Source organism: Cyprinus carpio, chromosome A7 (genome assembly GCF_018340385.1).
Source record: "Cyprinus carpio isolate SPL01 chromosome A7, ASM1834038v1, whole genome shotgun sequence".
Classification (NCBI taxonomy): Eukaryota; Metazoa; Chordata; class Actinopteri; order Cypriniformes; family Cyprinidae; genus Cyprinus; species Cyprinus carpio.
The window spans coordinates 16,131,508-16,155,848 of NC_056578.1; the positions used below are offsets into that span (position 1 = coordinate 16,131,508).

Here is a 24,341-nt window from a genome sequence, read left to right on the forward strand (position 1 = left end):
TAACACAAAAATTTCCCCATGCAGATGTCGCCCATGTTCAAATTGATCACACTATTTGATGCATTCACCAACAGAAAACTGCTTGTTTTGAAACCGCCACGCCGCGAATCCACGTGATCAGGAATTTTGTGTGAAAATAGACAATGGGTAATTTTTTCCTACAAAATTTTGTGGAAATTTTGATACTGTGACCACACCTTAATGATGAAATCTTAACAAAGTAGTTTGAGCTCAGTCCCACTAGATTTCACGCTCTATTCAGTTCCATTCATACACGTTTCATCTTCTGCTTCAAGCTTAGTGAACTCTGACTTGAAAATTTGTATAGTGCAAAAAAGTAATTCAAACGTAATAAATTGAGCTGAAGCAATTTTGTATGCCTTAACTTAGGCTGCAGTTTAATCTTGCAGTGTACTCAAAGTGAAGTTTTTTCTTTTCCGCTCTTTCTCTTTTTGGCTTTGCCAGGATATATTAACCACACCAAAGTGAAAACACAAGGCTGGAAAAAGTGAATATTTTCTTGCAGAGGGGTGGAAACCAAATTGAAATTGAATTTTAAAAATGACCCTCATTTCATTAGTTTGTCATGTTAAATGTTTGGGCAGGAAGGGCTACGAACATAATTTAAGTCCTAATTTTTCTTACGAGTAGTCGTGGTGTCAAAGGGATGTGTTGGAGAGCTGTCTATAACTGAAGTCAAGCTGAATAAGTGAACTGTAATGTGATGATCTTTTTTTAATGTGTATATATATATGATGGCAGAAATCTGTTAAAATAATGGAGAAAATCTTGCGGGTTTGCCTCCCATGCATTTCCTTGGAGCTTCTATGTCATCTATCAGCATACCCACACTGGCACACACAAAAAAACTCTGAATCACTCATCGTATAGGCCAGCATTCAGGAACATACAATCTCTACAAATAGCTGGAATAAGGAAAGATCCTGGCAGGTTTACAGCCCCACCACCCCTTCCTCCTGGCAGACATGTCGTCCTGCGGCACTCCGTCATGGGCCTGCCGTTGAAAAGAGCTCATTCATAGCACAAGTTGTTTCTCTAGCAGGAAAGAAACCGAAACTATGACACAGGACTAAACTAAACCCCTGGGGCCTGCCAGGATGCAAATGAGACATTTTCTCCACAACACTGGTCGTCCCAGAGCCAGGTCCTTTTTCCCTTGTTCCATTTGGTTCTGGAGCCGAGAGCTGCTCCTGCTGTTACCTTGAAAACACTCCGCTCCTCCTGGACCTTTTTTTAGCAGCTTCTACTATTGGAATGTTATTTTAACATTATTTAAGCATTATATTAATATTTCAGTGCACCACATGTTGGTAATTGGAGAGCGTTGAGGGGCATGCGCACAAAGGGAATGCAAGCTTGAGCGATGATGGCTCACAAACGACTTGAGGTGCGGTGTCAGAGAGGAAGAAAGTTTTCTGTGTCTTACTGGAGGTGGTACTTAGATGACAAGAAAGAGAAGTTGTGAGGGGGGAGGGAGGGAGTGGTAGAAGAAAGGAGCAAAAGATGGCCCTACTCTTCTTCACTGTTGCTATTTATTCCATCTGTTGGGTGGAGGAGTTTGGGCCGGCTCCAGACCAGAGAGAGGCTTCTAATTAAATCGTCATCATTATCAACTTGTGGTCAGAGATCATCCTCGAACGCTCGCTCTTCCAAGATGAACATGAAACCAGAGAGGCTTTTCCTTCAATCCTTGTGTTGGACGGAATTAGAAAGTGAAAAACAGAATAGGAAAGTGCAATATAGGGCTGTATTTTTTTTTTTTTTTTTTTTTTTGGCATACGGCGAAAAAAGGCACTCAGCCATTTCCACTCAGGTTTAAACAATTACTGCACATCAGAGGAAAGTAGAGGGATCATAGCTGAGTCTGCTAGACTCATTGGTTTTGCATCGACTCGCTCGCTTTCAGGGGAAACATTAGCTGTAGCTTTAGCATGTTCAAACCTGTAATAATTTCAATTAGAGCCGATGGGCGTGTTTGCCATATTTGGATCAGCACTGTTTGGGAAGTGCTCCCCTTAAGGGCTGACAGCTCTTAATACGGTATTCCAAGCATAGATATGTGAGTGACACTGAAGAGTGCGCTAAAATGCTTTATCAAATCATAATTACAGCCCCAGTGATTAAAGGGGAAGTGACTCTGATTAGAAGAGTTTCTGGGGACGTGGAAACGGGATGAATATTCAAATGGGAAAGGCAAGGAGAAATATTATTTAGAGATTTGTTTTTCTTCTCTCTCTAGAGTGAGGTATGTGTCTGCCAGAATGCTGTGCAACCACAACGCTATGATATCATCTTTACCGCACAGATTTCATCTGGGCCTTTTCAGCTCTAGCTATTGGGCAGAAAATATGCATACAGATATCGGCTATTAATCTCTCTCTCTCAACCCTCTGATGCAGTGCTATCCACTAGAGTAGATATTTCAAATATATTTTGATTTAGTTGTTTTGAATATAAAAGTACATTAGGATACTTATTTATATAAAAAGTAGAAAAAAAAAGTTTTTAAAAGCAACTTGTCACTGGGGCTGCAAATTTTTTAGATTATATTTTTTATATATTCTATATGTTCAAGCCACAAGTAGACCCCTTTTATTAATTAATTAATTCATGCAGAGAGTAAAACTGAATATATCAAGGGTGAATTTCTTCCCCTCTCTAGTTTGATTTACTTCTGTATGGCCACAGTATGACAGCCTCTGATTATGAATAGGAGAAATCAAGGGAAGGGTGGACCGAGTTTGACTCTTGTTTTCATATTCTATCAGTCAGGCTTAATGCAGAGGATTTTCAGAGCAAATTGGACTTGAATCTGTGAGGAATGTGAAGGGGTAAATGGCAAGGCCTTGTCCTCTCTTTCGCTTTCTTACTCTCTCTCTCTTTCTTGCTTTCTCTCCACTCTGTTGCGCTTGGAGAGCACGATGAGTATCACACATTTTTGTGAACTTGAAGGTATGCACTGTTTAAGCAAAGGAGATAAAGGAGCGTATTATTAGCAGCCATCTTCAGCAGGCAGATTAGGATTGCTTGAGCCTTTTCTCCCCTCACCTCTTTGAGCCTCAAACACTGGCTGCCATGTGATAGCCTCTATTTTATAAATCATTTCAGCAAGCGTTCATAAAATGTAGGCTGTGAAATAGACAGCGAGAGCCTCACAATTTTACAATTTCACAACCGACTTACCTCTTAGAATGACAGTGGCTAACCTGACTATTACCGCTTTTGATTTCAGCAGGGCATGGTTTTGCGCTCGGCGAGCTATACATAAAAAAAGCTTAGGGCCGCCTCTGAATTTATGGCTAAATGCTGCTTATCTTGCAGCCTTTTCACAGACTTTAGAAAAGAGTAGTATTTTCACCCCACTTCAAAAAATTCACGCCTGTGTTGTTGTGCGCTGCACAAAATAGAACCAGTACCACAACGACTTTTACCGTATTTTATACAGATGGGATTCTTTCAGCATGCACACACACATATGCCATATAAACACCAGTGAAGTGCAGATGCTTCAGGTGAAGGCTAATTTCTATGTTCTAATTATCAACATTTCTTTGAGTTCTTCGCCTTGTGAGTGCTAATCAAGTTGACCGCGCAGAAAGCTGGGACAGAAGGTGCAGGAGTCAATTGTGTGTTTAGCTTGTGTCGTGCTGTATTCACATCGGCCCCCTACGCTTAAACACCTTCCTACATGCCTCCTCAAATCCCCACATTTATTTATTTACATTTCGGCTTCCCTCCGAATTTACCATTCAAAGCCCAGTAGGGAGGGAAAATTTACATTGCTACATAATCTAAGATACATTTGAAAATAGTGTGTGGCGAACAGTAGTGGTGGTGGAAGCCTCCTGATATTTTCATTGGAGCATGGTCAGCTTTTCTAGAGAATAATATGAACCATGTGTCCCGCCAGCAAGAGAAAATTAGAGACCTTTCATGTGACCCACCTGTCGTGCTTTCAGTGCTGATAATGTTATCCTCGTGTCGCCATTATCGGCCAACAGAGCTGAAGAGCATGTGTGTATCAACACCAGGGGAGCTTCTCATCTCGCTAGAATCCCGGTACCTGCGTTTGACACACATTCATGGACCTTGCAGGGAAAGACTGTTTCTCATAATAGATCAGAAATAGATCTCACAAATAAACATGGTGGTAGTGGTAGATTTTTCTTTTTTATTTTCCAGTTTCCTTCTCTCTCTCTCTCTCTCTCTCTCTCTCTCTCTCTCTTTTGCTAGCTTTTCAACTGCCTGTTGTTTTGAGCATCGGGGTTCCTGAATGTTCTTCAAGGTTCCTCGGGTTTCATGTGGCCTGTGCCATGCTGTAATAGGTTCCTTGGGCATGATTGGAATATAATAACCATTTTACAGTGTTTCTTTTACCCCCATGTGTTGAGAAAATGCAAAACGTGCACAAGCACCACAGGGCATATGGTTGGACCTGTGATATCAGTTGTTATTGCTGGATACGTAGGGTAGGAAAAGTTGGATTATTTTCCAAAAATCCACTGTGCAAGGAGCATTATGTCACAAAGGCAACATTGTAGCCAGTTGGGTGTGTTGCAGTGTGGGTTCGTGTATGTGCGTTTTTGTGTGCGTCCCAGCTTACTTTTTAATTCTATACATTGTCCAACAGCCCTCAAGTACAAGCTTGACGTGTGCCACGGCACTCCCATGCTAAAATAAATGGAAACTGCTCCATATATGGGCTATATAATGGGCTATATAATGGGAAAAATATGTATAATATGCCACACATTATGCCTGTCCATTTTTAGACCTCATAGTCACTATTTGGAAATGTATAATGTCCCTATAAAGCGAACGAGGATTCTGAAATGTTCCTATACTCTCGTTGTTCCAAATGTGCATGACTTTCTTCTGCATCATTACTAGGAAAATTAATGCAGTCCAGTTTTTTTTTTTTTTTTTTTTTACATCTTAAAGTCGTACAGGTTCGGAACAACACGTAATTTATGACAATTTAAAATTTTGGCTAGACTACCCCTTTAATACCGGTTTCAGCTCTTTTTATTTGGATCATTGCTTTCTAACAATATTAGGCTTGGTAGATTACAGCTGTCTGGCTTGTTGCGAGAGGGCATAGAAAGAGCAACAATAATCTCACCCTTCAACTTGCCTGCACTGGTCATGTGACCTGTAAATTCACCAAGCACCCCCCACCCCCACGATCGCTGGGACAGAGTGGATTTCTTTAAAGCCGTCCTCCATCAGTGGTGTCCTCCAGCCTGATTGCCTCATGCAGAATGAAAGCATCATGGGAAAGGACGTGCATCTAATAGCTAACTGAAGAACCACGCATCTCTTGTTTTTCACTAATTGAATTCTGCACTAAAATATGCTGGCAGGAGCCCTTACCTTGTTTGACTTATTTATTGCCTGACTGGAGAGGTAATTCGACCTCCTCATTTCAAAGACTCTTTTTTTCCCTGCAGAAAAAGAGTGTTAAACTCAATTACACCACCGATCAGTGACTCAAACACTACATTTGTTTTCTCAGAGGGGGGAATTGCGGAGAAGAGAGGAGCTCTCTCTCGTACAGTCTGAGAAGCTCTAGCATATAGTGGAGAGAGCAGAGAGAGAGAAACTGAGCGACTCCCAGTCCTGTCAGCTGAAATTTATATCCATCTTTTAAATCATTTTCCTCTCTAAAAAATTAAGAACGAAGAAATATTTTCAAGCCAACATTTTTTTTCTGTTTTAATTAATGAATTAATTTCCATATGCTGAGTGATTGTGGATTTTGAGGTGATTTTAGAAATGGGGTTAATAGTGATTTGTTAAGAAATAAAATAATATTTTACATCTATGCCGACATTCTTGCTGTAAGACTTTTTAAAAGATTTGTAGAGAAAATATATGCAAAAATGAAAAATGTTATAAATTATTTTACCTTCTTCATAGAACAGAACTCTATCAAACACAGTTTGAGCAGGAATTTGAACATGCTCTTGAACTTTAAGATGTAAATTGAAAGAAAAGTAAAGCCGATTCATTCTTTATTATTGCTCTTAACTTTTGCTCTGCCTGTGAAAAACATGGTTCTGGATTTTCATGAAGCCACCAGTCAAAACCCTAGAGGACAATGTGCTCTTCCCTGCTTGCTGGTAAAAGAATTAAAAGTGAACTTGTGCATGAAGAATGCAAGTTCAATGAGTCGTAGCCTCTTTTTTGTTATTTCGTCATTAATATTGAGACCTGAAATATTTTTCAGATTTTACATACCAAAAAAAAAAAAAAAAAAAAAACTCTTTGGGGAACCAAATAGTCTCCTGGCATACTTAACTGAGGTTTCTTCTATTCTTCTGAAGGAGAATGCTGCACACAACTTTTTCTTCATCTGTGTTCTTGACCACGTCTCTTCATTTAAATTGTCTCTGTTCATTCATAGAGAATGTGAACCATGAAGGTTTCAATTCAATTGCAAATGTAATATTTGAGAAATGAGACTTTGCCGTACACACACTCCTGCGTCTGAACAAGAACAACACAAATAATTTGCACGTAACCACCGGGGCTGGTTGTAACCTGATCTTTTCTGGACCGATTGATTCCATTCTGGTTTAATTCACCATATGATTGACTTTCAGCACGACTTACCGTAGGAAAAATATCCCTGTGCAGACTGCGGCCTTAAATAGTGCAGTAATTTGAATACAGATGCTTGCTGTTTAGACCTTGTCACTGGAAATGACTCCGAGTCGGGAGACAATTGCAGGTTGATTATGTTGCCACTGACAGAAGTTGCAGGTTCTTTGTGCATCAGACATATTTGCATTTAAATGCTTATTGTAGGCAGCTGAAGCATAGTCACTCTGATTGTCTGCATGACCCGTCTTTTATATTTGTCTGAAAAACAAAATCAAATGAATTGCAATAAGGGATAATCTTTATGGGAATTATTTTTTTCCAGTGGTAGGAACCACATCAAATCAATGTGCCAACATTTGTTGACTTGTTTTCAGGCTTTAGTTATCAGTCACATTACGTCTTTCATCTCTGTGTGTTTTATGGGTATGATTTGATCGGCATCTGCATAATTCATCTTAATATATATTTTTTTTGTCTTTATCTGCTGTGGCTGTGCAAATATTTCAATTATTTAACCTTAATGCTGTAATTTCAATCAATAGAATTTTAAATTAAATACCTATTTTATTTGGGTGAATTGCATACGATTTGATTAAATGAACTTGAGAACTGTGAACTTTATTCAAATGTTTTAGGTAATTAACTTACCTAAAAAACACTTTTAATACAATTTTTAATAAATAATGCAAATTTATTAGAATATGCTTATTATAAACAACAGCTGTCACTGCAAGTTTAAATAATTTGAACTGTTTGATCCCTGCAGCTCAGCACAAGCTGAAATTCTGGATCTCATTAATGGTCCTGATATAATCAGTAAAGCATTTTGTTTAAATAGAAAATGTTTGACAAAACAAAAGTAGAAACTGATGGAATGCTTTAATAGATGCTTTTCACATATTAGAATCTTGTTTATTTATTTGATTAATTGTGCAGCCCTATAGTAAAACCATTGGTGTTCTCTGAAATGTTTAATGTGAGTCAGTGAATGTTCAAACATTCAGCAATCATTTATTGTGTTATCCCACAAACTTGACCTGTGTGTACACGCCTCATGCCTTTATCCGCGTATATGTTTCTCATGTCCATTGTGTGCGTATTATACCGTAAAAGTGTATGTGTGTGTGCGAGGCAGGTGTGTGTGTGTATGTGTGCTCCTGCTGCTTCAGGCTCTGCGTTCTTTGTCCTGTAGCACTCAGCATGTCTGCCTCCTCAGGAGAGCCAGGGCTTTCTCTCGTCTGGCCACACAAAGGCACAGCCTTTCTTTGAGGTGTTAAAAACTTCCATTTATGCATTCCCTGAACAAAAAGCTCCCAGACCCATTTTCGAGGCCATTGGCAACACAGGCAGACATTGTGGCCACGCTTCTTCGGCACTCATTTCACAGATTCTAAAACCGGTATGTGGTGAACAGGATTTCAGCAGCTAAAATGCCCCGTGAGAGCATAGGCGATAAGAGACCGAGAGAGAGAGTGAACGGCCGGCAGCCCGTAAACTAGAAGATGAGACCAGGAGAATAAACACATTACCTGGGAGAGAGAGAGAGAGAGGGAGGCAGACTTGTTTCCATAACCTCACTCAATAGAAGTGATGGATAAATAGGGGGAGAAAAAAGTGCTTTGTGTCATGGCTTGGGAATAAACTGCATCGACTGATGCCAAATCGATGATAAAAAAGACAAGGACCTGCTCTCTTGCTTTTGCTGCAATTGCATTCTAATCATGTAGTGAAGTGTGAGTAGTCTGCTTCACACAGAACCGGTGAGACTTTATTTGACCAGCTGGGACTTGAATTCCTCTCGGGGTGGATTTGAGGCCCATGGACGCCGGTCAAGCCTTTCTTCCCCTAATACAGACTTTCGTTGTTGTTATTTCACAGCAAAGTAAATCACATGAAATGTATCTCCACTGTCGGACATGAAAGTCTGGCTTTGTCTTGGTGCTGTCTGCAAGTCCGAGGAGAGGAGATGTTTGATTTAAAAACAGCACAACCTCCCCCATCCACGATGTGAGTCGTGAAATGCGCTTTGTAAACACCCTCAGCTGTAGGCAGGCCCTCTTAAGTTAAGCATGTGGACATTCATAGAGGGAGATCAGGGAAATGGGAAGTCTCTTATTTTATTCCTGTGAAAGAAAGTTGGTCTTTGTGGATCTGCTGCTCTTTCTGATGCGAATCCCACTTAATGGGTAATTTTTGCTTATCTGTAGACCTAAAACAATCCAGATCGAAGAGTTGGCTCCCTTTTAATGCACGAGTTTGAATTTGAATTGAACTGGCCACATGCCACAGGAAGTTGAATTGGGACTTGAATTGAAATCAAGAGCGATGGCAATACTGAATCACAATGCATTGATTCTGCAAAGTTAATTTAATTTTATTAATGTAAAAATATGGAATTTTAATATTAAATATGAATTATTGTTAAACTCAATTTCTATAGATGGCACTTAATTTCTATCTACTGTATCTTCTTTCGTTCTCTATCTATTGTTCTCTCTAAAAACCTCAAAAACTTCAAGGCTTTATAAATGTGTTTTTTTTTTTTTTTTGAAAATGACATTTTTTTTTAACTTTTGCCAAGTTAAAAATTACAGCAACATGAATTTCTTTACATTTCTTTATTTAAATTCAAAACGCATGTCTGCATCCTGTTTGCTACCTCAGCTCAAATTTGATTCAAAATCAGGAATTGAATTGGAATTGAAAGAATATCCTTAATTCACAACCCTCACATCTGTACTTAATATATGGTACCGTGCTTTTATACCTGCAGATCTGTCAGCTGTGTGCGTGCACTAGTTGATTTTTGTCAGGAGGAATATTGGCTCTGACAAAAACACCACTTTAGCTCTTTTGCTCTTCCGCACACTGCTGGGTGTGAGTGGCCCGTCTTACGGCTCTGTTCTGCCTTCAGTGGTCCTGCTGTTAGTACAGAGATAACCTGTCCTCCACCAGGTAAGAGACCGTCCTGCTGATGGGGGATATTGCCTCTTTTGTCCCAATAACTACTTCCCCTAAATCCCCTCTTAACATGTTCTGGACTTGGGGAAATAGGACATTTAAAGTGATTTTATTTTTTGCAGGTTGCTGGATCAGAAGAAAGCTAAGGCAAAGTTGATGCAAATGAAAATATTGCCTGCTTAGGAGAGTGCAGCATGTCCACGCTCAGAAAGATGAAGGATTTAATCTATATTTGACCCATCTGAACCACTTTGCCTTACAGTTCAGCCTCTTAAAGCTCTCTTATCGGTACACATTTGCAGCTTATTATGTAAAGTATGCTACTGTACCTCTCCCTTTTTTGCAAATATATTTAAAACAAGCTGCCTGCCTGCCTGCATCTGCCGTGCGAGAGCATGGCCGTTAATATGAGGTTAGTCACTGATTCCCAAACCTCATTATATGTTGGTCAAAGACACAGTGCTGTTATGCAGAGGATTGATCAAATCAGCTGAACCTACTGTAAATGAGCACATGCCTGGAATTTGAAGGCTCATTGAATTTCTGAACGGGACTTTTCATTCTAAATTATTCTTCTTGAGTAAAATGTAAAGAAGGTATATCAGATAAAGCAAAGGTAACATCCCACTCATCTGTTACTCTTACGTCATGTCATGTATGTGTATCCACTGGCTTGTGCTCTTGGAGTCAGTTTGTGCTAGTGTGTTTGTTGGAGGGTCTAGCTGGAGTCACTGTCATAATCTATGGATTGGCCTCACCAACACAAGCTTTAAGCACCCCCCTTAACCTCTCTGAAAAATTTTATTTAAACAGCTCAATTCTTTATCCGACGCAGTGCGGGACATGACTAAAGGTTGTTTTACAGGAAAACCTATCATTAATTTTTGGGTGCCCCCTAGCCTGTCCTCATGGGGTTTAATGGACTTTTCATCTAATAATTTGCCAAGATACTCTGCTACTCGAACAGTTCTTCCTTTCTTCATCTCTCTTTATTTCAGCTCCTATTTGTACAACCACAGCAGTCATTGTCAAGAACAGAAAAAAAGAACAGAGCTCAACATGTTAGAAAGCCATTAGAAAGCCGCAGTGGTAATTGCGGACACAATGAATCAGTAATAAAACTGTTGGGTGACTAATAAAAACAGGCTGGTGCTGATTGGAACTCTTTTTAATGAATTCATGATCACCGATTTAGAAACGGCAGTCAAGTTCTGTTTAATCCAGCTCTGCTTAACACTACAGCGGTCTGTCACAGTCTTTTATACATTGCATGTATTATTATTGTACTGGTATAATTATTTCTAATATCATTAGCCACTTTTCCACCAAAATTGCCTGGAACAATTTGTCCCAGGAACTTTTTTCCCCCTAGACCTGTTTCTGTTTACGTTTCTATCGTGGTCTAAAGTACTGAGAAGATTAGGCAAATAGTCTGGTGACGCAGGTCTACGCGTGTTTCCCATTACCAAGTGCGCAAGTTTCGGACTTGTGTCCTCGGTAGTTCGGACTTCACAAGTTCGACTTGGGAGTGTGAACTCCCGCGGACGGGACGACGCAAATCCGGTAATTCTGCAAAGAGCAGAGTGCTTGATAACGTCAGTCAGCTTGCCTTGGCCACTGCAATTTTCCTCAATGTGTTTACAATACGACAAAATATGATATCAAACACCACTGCTTCTTTTCGTTTTCATTTAAACATATTAATTGCCGTATAAACATAGTTCAGGGAATGTACATTACAATGAAACAAAATATTATATCAAACAGTATTGCCTCTTTCTATTTTTATTTTAACATATTAAAAGGTTAACAGAATAAAGACCAAAGATCACCTGTTAGACTTACCCAAAACAAATTATATTTTATTTTTAACCACTAAAGAGACTCCAGAGCAAGCGGCAAATGTCAGAAGGACTAGCCGAGTTGAGGCTGCTCTCGTCGGGTGCCCGCTGATCGCGTGGAGTTCACGTCTCTGAAATTTTCAAATAGGCGCTGTCTTTATAAATAAACCACAGATTTGAATTTTAAACAACTACATTCCCCCCGAAATACTTTTAGAACTACATTTCATGACACAATAACATAAATATTTAAAAAAAATTGTGAATAAATGGTGGTTGAAATTCAGTGCTGCGTGAACTCAACCAATCAGCATGTTTAGAATCCACAACAAATTCCTCGTGTGTTTGCGCACACGTGGCGAATAAAGCTAATTCTGATTCTGATGTTTAGCGCCCATGTTTAGATCCTGGTTCCTACGTTGGAAACACAACAAGTACCGGCCCAAAGTCCCTAGTTCCTGGGGAAAGTTCCCTAGGTGGAAATGCGACTTAAGTCATCTTATTCACACTCAAAGAAGCTTTTTCCATCCAAACAAATAGAAAATTGCACCATTTTCTTTTTCGTAAGTTTGTGACTTTCATAATTTTTCTCAATTAGCATCAAATTATAATTTCAAATTCCTTTTTATTTTTATTTTTGGCCCCCTGCAATTAAAACAGGAATTAGTCAGATGTTGTATGGCTCACAAAGAGAAAAGCATTTATTGAATTACCACCACCATCAAGGGTTTGTGTGGCACGAAAGAGAGCTGGCACTAACTCTGTGAGAAATGTATGCGAGCGTGTGTGCACAAATACACACCATGTGTGTGTGTGGTGTGAACTGGGATGCAATAACGCCTCTGGCATGGTCCTTTGAGAATGTGGAATAGACTGTCAGCTCAGAGGTGCTATTAAGATGACAACAGCTTTCCATTCACACAAGGGTCAGACCTCCTGCCTCTTTTCTCCCATTGTCACCTTCAGCATCAAGGTTGCCACATTCAGATCCATTGGAGACCAACGATCTCAGTTTATTCTATTAACCCACCCTCCCACACAGCCATTTACTTTGTCTATGCATTTGACTTAGATCTTCAACACTTGCACAGGTTTTTGGTTCTAACAGAGATGGCGCAAATTGCAGCTGGATCAATTAGCGGTGACCTTAAACCCCTGTGTCCTTGTTTAATTGGTGATGCTGAGGCAGGTTAATTGTATAAATCAGCTGGTAATGAGATTCCTGCTTGTTGTGAAAAACAGAATAATGTGGAGAAATGAACATGCGTGAGGTTTATGCAAGACTCTTTCTCTCTCTTTCCTCATCTACATCTTCCGTCACATGCAGGGGAGGTGTAGTGCTACACATATGGTCAGATAATGGTGAAACTGGGTGTTGTCGGTGGTTTTGGTTCACCGTCTGTTTGTTTGTGTTTCCTTGGTAGTGCCGCCGTTGCTGGAGGACCTCAGAAGACCTGCTAGAACTAGCAGTGCATGTAACTAAATAAATCATTAGTGCTCTGCAGAGAGAGGAATTAGGGAAAACAAGTGCTTTGTATGAAAGCCATTTATTAGTTTGAATCAAACAGTGGAGGGACAGATTAATGAGGTATTAGAGAAGTGGACTTTAAACATTGTCTAGGATTGAGTTCTTCAGGGAGAGAGCAGAGTAACTGGAGGTTGAGTGGCGCTACGCCTGTTTAACTTCATCTGCTGGGACTCTGAACGCCTGCTAGCACCCTCACTTCACTTCGCTTCTCTGATATCCCCTCTCATGATTTTCTGTTCTTCTGCCTTGTTTTTACTCTTTTAAAGAATGAATTCTTAATCAGCTTGCATGCATTAAATTGATCAAATGTGACAGTAAAGAGTTTTAGGTTGAAAGGAAGCCAAATCTGAGTTTTGACCAATGCTGATATGTATTGTGTACATTTAAAGAAGCCATGTAAACTTAATCACATTTATTTTTGTTCTGTTGTAGGTCATTTTCATGAATTCAAAATCAACTCACCAGTGATCTTTGGGAGCTGGAGATAAAGTCTTTCTGTTTATGTAAGTATAAACATTACATTCTGGTTAATGCATCTTGTCCAACATCACTTGTGTATCACTGCTCTATTAACACCTGTTTTTTCCCCATGATTGCTGCAGTCCTACCCCTTTATGTCTGTCTGCTATGATTTTCAACTCAAGAAACCACTGTTCATGCTTCATCAACACAGGAAATGGTGGCCTTACACAAATGATTACAATGACGAGTGGGTTGTTTTGTTCTGTGTCACCTTCCTAGAACTAAAATTGCTTGAAAAACAGCCCATAACCACAAGTGACTTAAAAGTTATAAAACGCCACATATTAATGATTTTATAAAGATGAAACTCTTTTTGTTACTTTTAAAGGCATAAAGTAGTCATTTGAAAATTTTCTTGTTAGCACCTAAGTCCACGTTCACTCAAACACACTTCCATCAGTGCGTATGGAGCGAATCTATTCTCTATGCTAATACCAACTATGTTATTGGTTCTTTCAGGCTGCCAGTTGCCCTCAATAAGAGCATTCACAGCAATGAAGAAAGAGCCCCTTTTAAAGAGAAACAGACAGGGTCTTAGTAAATAGTCAATATACGGCTGCAGTTTTCTGCCACAATATGTCTTAAATGGGAGTTTTCTCTTTCCAGCCTAGTAATAAAGATCATATCTGGCAAAGTGTTGCTCCTGGTAATGTCGAGCAAACAAGCTTCCTGAAAGTTAAGTTCATATTAATCTTTTTTCAAATGTCACTTCGATATGAGGTGCAGGACAGAGTTATATTAGTGTGCAGAAAGCCCCACTGTTGGTCCTGCATAATTAGGCCACTGAGAATGGCATATTCCAGCTCAAAGTTCAGGGCCGCACGCTAATGCAGCAGCTTTATCCCCGTGATTTCAAGTCAAACAGTGTCTTCGACTCAGATCAATACACTCTATTACACCGGGGCAGGCGCTTTTTATTTTAGCTGCGGTTGTAGTGCGTGTTGCCAGCGTGTTAAGTCCGCTCTGAATGGCTGTCAGAGGAAAGAGAAGCAGATCGGTGAGGTGAGCTGAATGGAGAAATAACAAAGGGGCCGGGAGTGATTACAGCTTTTATCTGCCCAGTTTGTAACTCTGAAGGGAAGAGTCTTATGATGGAAGCCTGAAATATTATTGGACAATTGTGCTGGGAACAGTTATGATGCCGCTCTTGAAGACCCCTAGATTAATCTCTGCTCGACAGGCATGAGTAGGTGTTTGTGATGTTTAAAATATCAGTTTTTGTAATTTCTGCAGTTGTTTTTGCCTTACCATTCAGGATGATGTTAAATGATCTGTGTCGTACAACCGCCACTATAGAACCTTGTATCATTCTAGGCGAACACATATTAACGTTGATATGTCACAGGGTAAGGTCTCTATTAAGGGAATGAAACGCTGATTGTTAGGCTGAATGAAGGTGAAAGGACCACTTGAGTTAGAACAGTAAACATCAGGCCTATACGCTGGCCTTGCTCCAGCACTGAGGGTAACAGTGTAAGCCTTGTACTGTACATCAGGTTGGCGTCGTGTCAGCATTTAGACCATCGCGAGTGTGCGTTTGTGGGTTGGTGAAAGTGAACACTTGCAGCAGAGCCAGCATTTTATTTTTCCATATTGAAAACTTTATTGAGAATTTTTGTAGTAATAATAGACATTTAAAGTATAGTCATTTAAGGATAGACAAAATTTTAGATAATAAATAAATAAATACACAGAAGTTTTAAGCAACTATGTAAACTATCTGAAAGGAATTTTTTTGATTTCAAAACATATTTCAGTCATTTAAATGCAAACTGGTTTTGCATTTAAATGCAATTGATGTGAAGGCCAAACTTTTATTTGAGAGAACGTTATTTTAAAGCTGTAAATATGTGTTAAAAAATTCACATCCTTGTCCAGTGTTTTTTTTTTTTTTTTTCATTTCACAGTTTTCATGCTGTTTAAATATGAGGAAGAGAAGTGTTCCTATCCAGTGTTCTTTCTCTAATGCTCTGATGCTTACCAGACCTATGAGACCTAACACACCTATTAATCTACATTCCTTTGCAACTTTAATCTGCATGTTTAATTAATCACAAAATGAGGCAGTAAGTAATTTGGGCAAATGCGTGGCTCGCATGCGCCCGCCGTTTAATCACTCTTGCGAGAAGTCATTTGGAAACACCTGAGGAAGAGGCGACGGCATCTGTTTGAACAGGCAGAATGCACTCTTTGTCAGAGTGTGCCATTCATCTAATAAAGCTGCCGGAGCCTTCCTTCATTTTGCATTTAGCGTGTCTCACTGTTGATGTCTCTGTGGAGCCGGTGTCTCCAGGAATGATTTTCTGTAAAAAAAAAAAATAAATTAAATAAACAGCACTCCTGGACCCCTAATGAAAATGAATAACCTTTGGGTGGTTATTTTCCCATGTATTAACAGTCTCTCTCCAGCTACGGTTCTTCACTGACCCTCTTCTAGATTGTTGTCACAGAGCCTGTTCAATAGGGGTCGGCATTTTAATTTCATCAGCCCCATCGGGGGGAAAAATTATTTGTTCTCTTCTTTCCACCCACCAATAGAACATAAAATTTCATCAGTTTGAATTTAGAATAAGATTTAATTGTTGGAAATTTAATTATTCTCATGAAAGGAAGTCCTGAGGTCTTCAGACATCTGCGATGGTTGAGGTCCTCGCTGAAGTATTTAGGGCACGGTATCTATTCGTTTTCTTATTAGTTCTCATGAGGTTTAGTTCGGTGATGCCAAAAGCATCATATTCTGGTTCGGCACATATTTTTCTGCAGGGATACAGGTGTGGCTTCTCAATCCACAGGGTCATAAGGAATACGTTTTTCACATTAAATTCACTCTATTTATTTGTGCTACATTCAGCTGGTATAGCCCAGCAGACCAGAGCGACTTCATCTAAGAAACACTGATCATCCAAAGCATGAGATTTTCAGTAGACTTCAATCACCCCGCTATGACCTAACATCCCAACAACACGCTGTCATGACTGGGGCAGTGGCCTCTGAAAAGGTTTATTCAATATAGCATCCTTTTGATGGCTTGATGTGCTTTATCAAATTTTCAGAAGAATTATACGTAATATAAACTTGGCAGTCTTCCCTCGTCTCAAGGTAAAGACTCTTAAAGGCATTCTCTTATTGGCTATATATGGCAATAGACATACTGAGGAACATGTCATTAATCTCCTGGCCTCCACAGCTGGGCAGAGTAATGCATAACTAAAAGTCCTGTAAAATGAATTAATGATTCCAACCATGAACTTTTCTCCCAAAATGCCATGAATCCTCCTGAGCTGATAATGCGCCCTGACCCTGGGGTGTGAAATCCTTGTTATGTTGAGAGTTGCCAGTTAATTGATTTGCAAATTATTTAAAGTTTGTGGGGCCCAAGGGAGCCCATTCCCAGAGTTTCCTTCTCTCTGTATTCCACTGCCTCTATAATTAATCATTTGGCACAAAAAACTATAATTTTGGTTAATAATTAATTGTATTTAACTGTTGTTGTACATACACACAAAATATTTCTTAATAGTAAACTCAAAACTATGCATTATATCTGTTTTTAGCTGCATTTTTAAACTATCCACATTCATTTTTCTTTTTACATATTTTCTGCTTATTATAATGAATATATAAAGGGCGTAGTCTTGCTATTATATATTTGCCATCCACCTGCAAGAAGCATATCTGAAAAGACGGCTTGTTCTGTTGTTTTGGACTCATAGCAACTTCTCAAATTTTATTAGAGACAGTGCGCATTTCATTGTTGGGTTTATCTCAATGACGTATCTTGACTTATCTTATTTTTTTGTTTGTGGATCCCTAATGCACAAATATGTCTCCCAGTAATAAGAGGAATATTTTTAGATGGGAATAGCTGAGTGTGACTTGTTAAATAAATCAGTTTTTTTTTCTTCCTATGTAGATTTTAAAGGCAGACACTGCAGAGTTCATCCGCACACATAAAACATGCCCATGAATCTGAGGCTATCTGATTACCACTTGACTCGTTGGAATATAATTACCACTTCTTGATTCTCTGCTGAATATAATGGGGTAGATTATCCAACATGCTTTCATTAACAAGTGCAATGCCCACCCAAACGCTTAGTGAGTCAGTGAGATGTAAATATAATTCACCTTGAGTCACTCCTATCGTTATTTTTGAGATTATTAATATTTCATTTATGTTACGTCTTTCACTAAACAACACAGCAGCCTTTACATCTCATGTGCAATGAATGAACAGCGCACTTGAAAGTATTTAACAGTGTAGCGTTTTAACTTGTTTAACTTTGTTCTGTCTCCTTCAACTAGCCCAAGCGTCAAATGAAGCGTAAAAAAGCGAGGAACCGCTTCAGAGACTTAATTGATTTGTTGTGCGGACGTACTGTAAGTTAAGAGACCTCACCTTTTGCAGGGCTTGTAAGTTTGTAAGCACATGGTAATGTGTCCATTAGGGAAGGCAGATGCTCAGCTGGTTGAGTTGTAGAGGAAAGGTGCACAGCGTCTAACCCACTAAGTGGCTGTTTCTCTTTGCTAATATAAAAGAGACCCTGAGCCCTCATTAGCAAGCGCTGTCATTCAGACACAGAGTGTCGGCCTGATTTAAATAAAATGAAATGAAGATAGTTCTTTCTGGTCCCCTGGCTTCACTCATTGCCATAAACATATGCTCTGTGCCCCGCTTCTTTCGATCTTATTTATGACTTTAATTTGTTGTCTGGGCTGCGCTGGAAATCAAATTTTATATAATTCTCTCAGGGACCCTGTCATATAATAACATGGTAATTTCTGTGTAACCTTTTGAAAAATGAGGAAATTAATTCTTCCTGACATGTTCTAATTATTCCAGTGTGAACGGGCAAATCCAGTTTCTCCCTCTCTCTCTCAGATAAGTGTCAGAGGCAGGCACGCAGCCTCGACGGGCATCTAGGTGCTAATGCTGACCAGCAGCGCGTTTAATTTGAAACATGAGCAGACACCTTTCAACACACCTTCCTAATGTTGGGTTGGATCGCACAAATTAATTCACTACTCCTCAGGGTGGGTGAGCCAGGGGGTTGAGACTAAAGGATGGGACACCGTTGTTGTTACAGAGAGTGTATGTGGCCAAGGATAGGCTGAATATTTGTGTGACTGACACAAAAGGCTTCACTGTATGGAGTCAAGATAATGCCGTATATATACGCAAAAAAATTAAGTTTTGCAAAAGAAAATAAAGTTTTGCAAACGAAAATTAAAGTATTGAGGAAAATAATTTTGCTTTTTGCAAACAAAAATAAAGAATTGCAAAACATAAATGATTTTGCAATACATATTTTCCATGGTCGTATCTACAATTTTATTTGCAACACTGATTTTATTTTGCGTGTCGGTCTAGTTTGAGCTTGCGCTGCATTTTTTCCATTTTTTCCATATTCATTTTTCTGCGCGTCTCGCTTTGTGGCGCTGTTTTGACGTGGGGGTGGAGTCAAGGGGCAGGGGCGTGTACAACATGCCTCCCTGGAAGTGACGTCATCGGCCCGAGACACAGCTCACTGATCCAGGTACTGTCATGATGAGCAGATGCATGCGAGTGGATCGCTTCCTTTTATTCACTAGCATTAAAACATGCATGGTTTCGTTTTATTAACTTTATTAACAAATGTATATGTGTATTAGCAGCGTTTGCTCAAGTTAAAGAAGTTGTTACCATGCACATCTGCTGTTTATTTCTCTCGATGTGCACTCTTTTACTGGCATAAAGTTGGCTTGACGTTGGACGTTCGATATTCGCAAATCTAGGGACCGTCTCTAAAGTTACATGCGAAACTACTATACACTTCAATTCGCGCGGTATCATTTATGTTTTGCAGTTCTTTATTTTTGTTTGCAAAAAGCAAAATTATTTTCCTCAATACTTTAATTTTCGTTTGCAAAACTTTATTTTCTTTTGCAAAACTTTATTTTTTTGCGTATATATACGGCATTATTTTGACTCCATATAACTCCCTATTATGTCCATAATTAAACCTCTATTGCAGTTCACCCCAACAGTCAGTCAGGTGTAGGCTGGTTAGCACTGTGAGGTCACATGACTCTGTGGGCCGTTATTATTGGCACATGTCATAATTTCATTTGACCCCTTTTGCCTTTTGCTACCAGTCCAGAAACAATCGATTGAATGAGGGAACAAAAACAAAGTGTGTTTTATGTCCTGTGCTGTCCTCTAATACCTGTCAGCGAGTGGCATTCTGAGGAAAAATATCCCTCCTTTTCCGACTCTTATTATGAACAGTGTTTAAGGCCTTGTGACGAGAAAATTAAACAAACTGAAATTGAATGAACCTTTGGGTCGAGTTAAATCCACAAAGGCCTTATTGATTTGGTGTGTGTTCTGTTTGTGTGTGTTATGAAAGAAGACCTCCACATTCTGACGTCATGTGCGCTAAAGAATAGAAGAGCTTTATAGTCTGTGGGTGTGGTCGCGTTGAGTCTGCCTCGCTCTGATTCGCTGAGGAGGGGCGTCGCCACGGCGTCGCATTAACACATCCCACACCCTAAGGGTTTAATCAGTGCCATCTTGACATGCTGGAGGAAGTCTTGGTCATCCTCTTCATGGAATAAATGATTCGTTTTGGTTACTTCAGTTTTGTAACTCAAGACTTTTGCTGTTAATCTGATTTGTGGCCTTTTCTTGTGAATGAAGATGTAGCAAGATATTTTTTTCTGTTTTTAATGAATTTGTCTGGCTCTAGTTCCCCTCCTGCTGTCTGGAGAACATCTATAGATCAGTTCTGTGGTAGTATGCAGGATAAGTTTAGTCACAGAATCACTGGGATCTCCACCTCCGTGCGCGAGCCCACCCACTCTCTATAGCACTACATTAATTCAGCCAGTCAATTTGACTGAAAGTTAGAAATGTGCACTGCGTTAGCGAGGGGGGCCGTACAGAAGCCGTGTTAATAGCGAGGGCTTGTTGTCCATATGGTACTGTTTTAATAGAGCACATTTGTTGCAGATGGTGGGAGACTTCACTTGGGCAGAAGCAGTTCTTGGCAGGTCTCGGGTTCTTTGGAGAAAAAGGCGCATGAAGCTCAACTTTTAACACCGATGTTGATCTTCGCTGTTTATCATTCAACGATCCGTTGCCCTTGAAACATGGTCTGTTCTAAATTTAAGCCTCGCTTTATTCTGTTTATTTATTTCTTTTCGATATGCTGAGACGATACTGTTGTGGCTCAGTCATTTTTTCCTCGGCTCGGCCTGTAAACCGCAGTTAAATCCTAACACACAAATGGATCCTAGTTGTCTCAATTTCTACAGTGAACTTGACAATTTTAATAATAATTTAGCATTTTTTTGTTAGGGTTAGGAAATGTATTTTGTTAGAAATGTATTTTTGCTTAAAGAAATGAAGCTTCTTTTATAACCATTGTGACATTATTTTCATGACAATTAAGCACTTTATAGATACAGCGAACACATAATTACAAAAAAAAAAAGAGATTCACAGAAATATTGACAGAAAGTGAAATATAATGACAGAAAAATGAGATTCAATATTGATAACAACAGAAAAATCGAAATAATAATAATAATAATTATAAAACTTATTTTTATTTGGTTTTTGTGGTAAAATGAGACCTGGACTCGTTTTTATGCGATTCAAGAAGTGAATTAAAACTGAACAGAATTGAAACTAAATAGAAAAGCCTTAATTTCCAACTCAAAGTGCTTTAGGCCTTGACCATGTAGGCAAGTTATTCTGTATTGTGCCAGAGATCTCACTTGACATTTATAGTGTGTTATTCTAACTAGTCTATTTAGATGTTTCATATTCCTTGCTCTCTTTTATTTTGCATATTTCATACCTGACAATCCATCCACACTTAAATCAAATCTCTCCTCTCTTTTTGCTCAGAGCATGCACTCCACAAGAGAGAATGTCAGCATGCGTGTGTTTTTGCTGTCTTCTAGCTGCCTCCCTAATAAAAGCAAGAGTTGGAGAGAAATAGAGTGTGAGAGGAGGGTGTGCGAGAGTGTGTGTGTGTTTTTAACACTCCCTCAGAATGGTGAGGAGACACGCTTGATTGCTTCTGTTGCATTTTTACTGTTGTTTTCTCGCGTTGTCACTGCTGTGGTAGCACTTGGGTATTATGTGAGCACAGTGCTCATGGCCGAAAACACTTCTTTCCCATCCCCCAAACACCCCTAGACACCTGACTGTGAGAAAAGTCTCGACGGGTCTTACGGGTCCTCTGGCCTGCTAAGTGCTGGCCAGCCTGAAAGGCGCAGTGTCCTTGGGGTTCTCTGATCTCACGCTTTCCATTCTCTCAGTGGCTTTGTGTCTAACCGTCCACAGCAGCACAACTCGCCATCTAGAAAAAGAGAGAGAGAGGATGAAGGGAGGGAAGAAGCATGGGGCAAATTACACCCATGTCACTGAAAGCGAAAGCATTTAGGAGGCAGAAGACTGAAAGTCTTTTGACTCTGATGTGTCTCTTATTTATGATGATGATGATGATGTGAGAGAGGGAGTAGGGTGTTAGAGCATGAGAGAAATCGCTAATTAGTTGCAGCACTTGATGAAATCCGTTCTGCAGTATTGTTTTTTTTTTGTTTTTTTTTTAATAGCTCTTGAAGAGCATCATCTCTGGTTGTAACTCCAGAAGGGACCAAAAGTAAGATAGCTGATATATATATATATATATATATATATATATATATATATATATATATATATATATATATATATATATATATTGAATACAATTAATTATATCAATAATATATTAATTAAATGGCATATTTATTTAATTTACATTTGCATTGTCTTTAGAAAAAAGCTTTAGAATATATAGTGATAATATTAAATTTGTGTGTGTGTGTGTGTGTGTGTGTGTGTGTTTGGAATTTTATTAATTATAATTAATAAAAAAATTAATGTAGCTTTTAATATACAATTTATATATATATATATATATATATATATATATATATATATATATATAGACTACACTTCTATATTTATTTAGCTTAAACTAGTAAATAAGTTACAGCAAATAAATATGTTAAGCAATAGTTAAATATGACATATACCTAAATATGTATATGTGTCTATGTACATGACAATTTTTATTATTTTAGTGTTCTGTTTTTTATTACATTATTTACATTTTCTTTTGCTCAACAGTTTATTTTACTATACAAACAGACACTTGATCTTTATAAGTCATATATGTATGTATATCTTGTAAAGACCAAAAACTGAGACTAATGGAAACCCTCTGGAGGCAATTTCCAAACATGTGCTCCCGAATTTGCGGCATTAGACTTCTAGAGCAACCTCTGCACGTGGTGATATTATGACCACATCCTCCCGTCTCCCTGTGGGTGCGCGGCCCAGCATTGGCTCAGAGTTGGCCCCGTGTGGGCCCCTGTGGTCCAGCTCCTAGAAGCCACCGCGGCCCCGCCACACATGGTCCACAGCTGGACCACCACACGCTGCTTTGGGAGGAGCAGCAGCGCCCAGGAACCACTGTCATACGATAACATATCATCAAAAATGGGACTGGAAAACCAATGTGCTCTAATGACAAATGTCTGTCTCTCTGAAAAGATGGATGAAAAGCTATTAGTGGAGCTGTGGGAAGTGTTACATCTTTGTTCTTGCATTTGGATAAAAATGTTTCAGGGACACGCCGAGGATGTGTTGGTGGTTTTGTCTGTTTTCTCCCCTCTGTTACTGTTTTAAAGTTGCCATGCTAACTTGTGTTCGCTCAGTTACAATGGCTCTCTGTGTATTTCTCCTGCTACAGAACCCAAATGCTGAACATGGAGGGCTTTCTGCGTAGCAGCTTTTTACTGAGGTTAGTTGCTTTAGTTTTTCTGTTATTGCCACAGGGTGTCCGCCGGGCTGAATTCATCTGTCCTTTCACAGCTCTGATATCACACCACCTAGCACTAGCCAACTTGTGGGATGATGTGTTGTCTCCATCTGTGTTTGTGTGTGTGTGCAAGTATTAACTCAAAAATGCAACTCCTTCACACTCCTTTTCTGCAGATAATCAGACTTTTCCCCCCTTCATACACCCTGTGCTGCCCATCCCAGCCCCTAGTGATAGATAGGATTCCCATACTGCATGCACGTCTGTCACTTTCCCCTCTTCCCCAGCTCACTGATTGGTCAGGTTGTGAGTGGGGTGGTGCTTAATTTGTGATTCTCACCATTTCCTGTTTTGTGTGTTTGTGTTATAACAGCAGTCAAAACGAGTAAAGATGCCATTACCCCATCCCCTTCCTGTGATTCTAATTAAGAATTTGTGCTGTGTGCCTGTGTGTCACTGTGCAGAGGAAGTAAATAACAGCGAGTGTGTTAGCCATTGGCTGTTCTGTCTCGGTGCAAAGCACCTTCCCCACACTTGAATTGCCAGAAACCCTAATTAGTGATCTCTCATTAAAAACAGCAGCAGCAACATCTGCTTTTCAAAGCTGCTGTCAGCCAAACTTTGCTAAAGCTAATGAATCCCCTTTGATTTCTTTTTCAAAAGGTCATTTATTTGATTAAATTAATTTAAAAAAAAATTATTTATCCAAGCTGTCAGAATACATAAAAAAAGAATGAAATTTAGTAATTAATTATATTAGATTATTTTTTAGTTTTTAATAGCTATGCATTTATTTTAATAGATATTTGTTTAAAAAAAAAGTTTTTTTTTTTTTAATTCACAAATACAGTAAAAAGATATTGAATTCCTGTTCATGTGCCTTATTTTTGAAGCAACTGTATTTTCTTAATTTCTATTGAATATATATTTTGTTCATTGTATATGCTGCACTGTCCAATATATCTAAAAATGTTTTTACTAGAAAATACTATTTTAGTTCAT

At 39.1% G+C, this 24,341-nt stretch overlaps 1 protein-coding gene across 24 annotated transcripts in view; it reads left to right on the plus strand.

Annotated features, from left to right (window-relative positions):
• Positions 1 to 24,341, plus strand: part of LOC109066226 (transcription factor SOX-6-like) — a 150,932-nt gene that overhangs the window by 9,926 nt on the left and 116,665 nt on the right. For 5 of the 24 annotated variants that reach the window (XM_042759950.1, XM_042759947.1, XM_042759956.1 and 2 more), the window contains exons 3-4: positions 13,390 to 13,460; positions 23,271 to 23,321. In XM_042759950.1, the coding sequence (XP_042615884.1) occupies positions 23,278 to 23,321 (44 nt within the window). In that variant the 5' untranslated portion in view covers positions 13,390 to 13,460; positions 23,271 to 23,277. The other 19 variants (XM_042759952.1, XM_042759953.1, XM_042759940.1 and 16 more) reach the window with 15 other exon arrangements.